Source organism: Apaloderma vittatum, unplaced genomic scaffold (genome assembly GCF_000703405.1).
Source record: "Apaloderma vittatum isolate BGI_N311 unplaced genomic scaffold, ASM70340v1 C11739032, whole genome shotgun sequence".
Taxonomy (NCBI): Eukaryota; Metazoa; Chordata; class Aves; order Trogoniformes; family Trogonidae; genus Apaloderma; species Apaloderma vittatum.
The window spans coordinates 1-900 of NW_009745627.1; the positions used below are offsets into that span (position 1 = coordinate 1).

The following is a 900-nucleotide window of genomic DNA, read 5'->3' on the forward strand; positions in this document are numbered from 1 at the left end:
ATAACAATTTTTCAGATTAAATCGAGACCACAAAGAGGTTTGTGAAATGGACTGGTCAGACAAAGTTGAAGCGTACAACATCGATGATAAATGTGGAAGATACAGCAACCAGAGCACCAACATCCAGTTCCATCTGGGTTCGGTGAAGTTTGAAGAGAGGTGAGCGTAGTTGCTGTAATTATCCTCCACAAATAACCCTGGTAAGATACAACACATCATCCTTTGCATCAGTGAAAGCTGTAATGCTGCTCTGAATTAAAGGTGTGATTGCTACTTCTTTGGACGTAGGATGTCGTACCTTCAAAATAGCTACATGGATAGTAAAGGCGGAGCTACCATCTCAGCATGGAACACCACTGACGGCAAAGCTGGTTCAAACTGGGCTTATAGAACTTTTTGTTGGAAATAATTGGCTTTATCCTTTCAAAGGCTGATCTAAGTCCTATTGAGACTTAATCAGCCGGCATGCCGTTCTTTCTGGAGAGGCAACTGCTGCTTCCTGCACACGGGGAGGATTACTATTACAATGAATCTTGCTGCTCCCCCCTCCCAGCACCAGCTTCAGAGTGTCTTCTTAACTGCAACTTAAACAAAAGAGTGAGGTTCATATTTGTCTACCATTCACCTCTTCTTCCAGTGCCTCAACCCTGGAGACATGGGCCAAGTTCAGCCATGACAACATCTACAGAGCAGAACGAGAAAAACTGGCTTCCATCAATCTCCGTACCTTGATTGACAATATTCTTCGTGACGTGTCTCACGACCTGAAGCTGCAGTGTGGCGCGGTTGACGAGGCTTTTGCCAAACGCTGTGAGGAGCTGGATGATGCAAAACACAAACTAGAGCATCACTTGGAAATAGTAAGTGTTCTTTTTCTGGAGTGCTGGCTACAGGGATGAT

General features: G+C 44.7%; 1 protein-coding gene across 1 annotated transcript; it reads left to right on the plus strand.

Moving 5' to 3' along the window:
- Positions 1 to 16: 16 nt before the first annotated feature.
- Positions 17 to 860, plus strand: LOC104279970 (tektin-4-like; the record flags this gene model as incomplete). The annotated part of the gene is made up of 2 exons (XM_009877452.1): positions 17 to 159; positions 638 to 860. Coding segments are annotated over 2 exons (366 nt in total), but the record flags the coding sequence as incomplete, so codon positions are not given.
- Between the last annotated feature and the right edge of the window lie 40 nt (positions 861 to 900).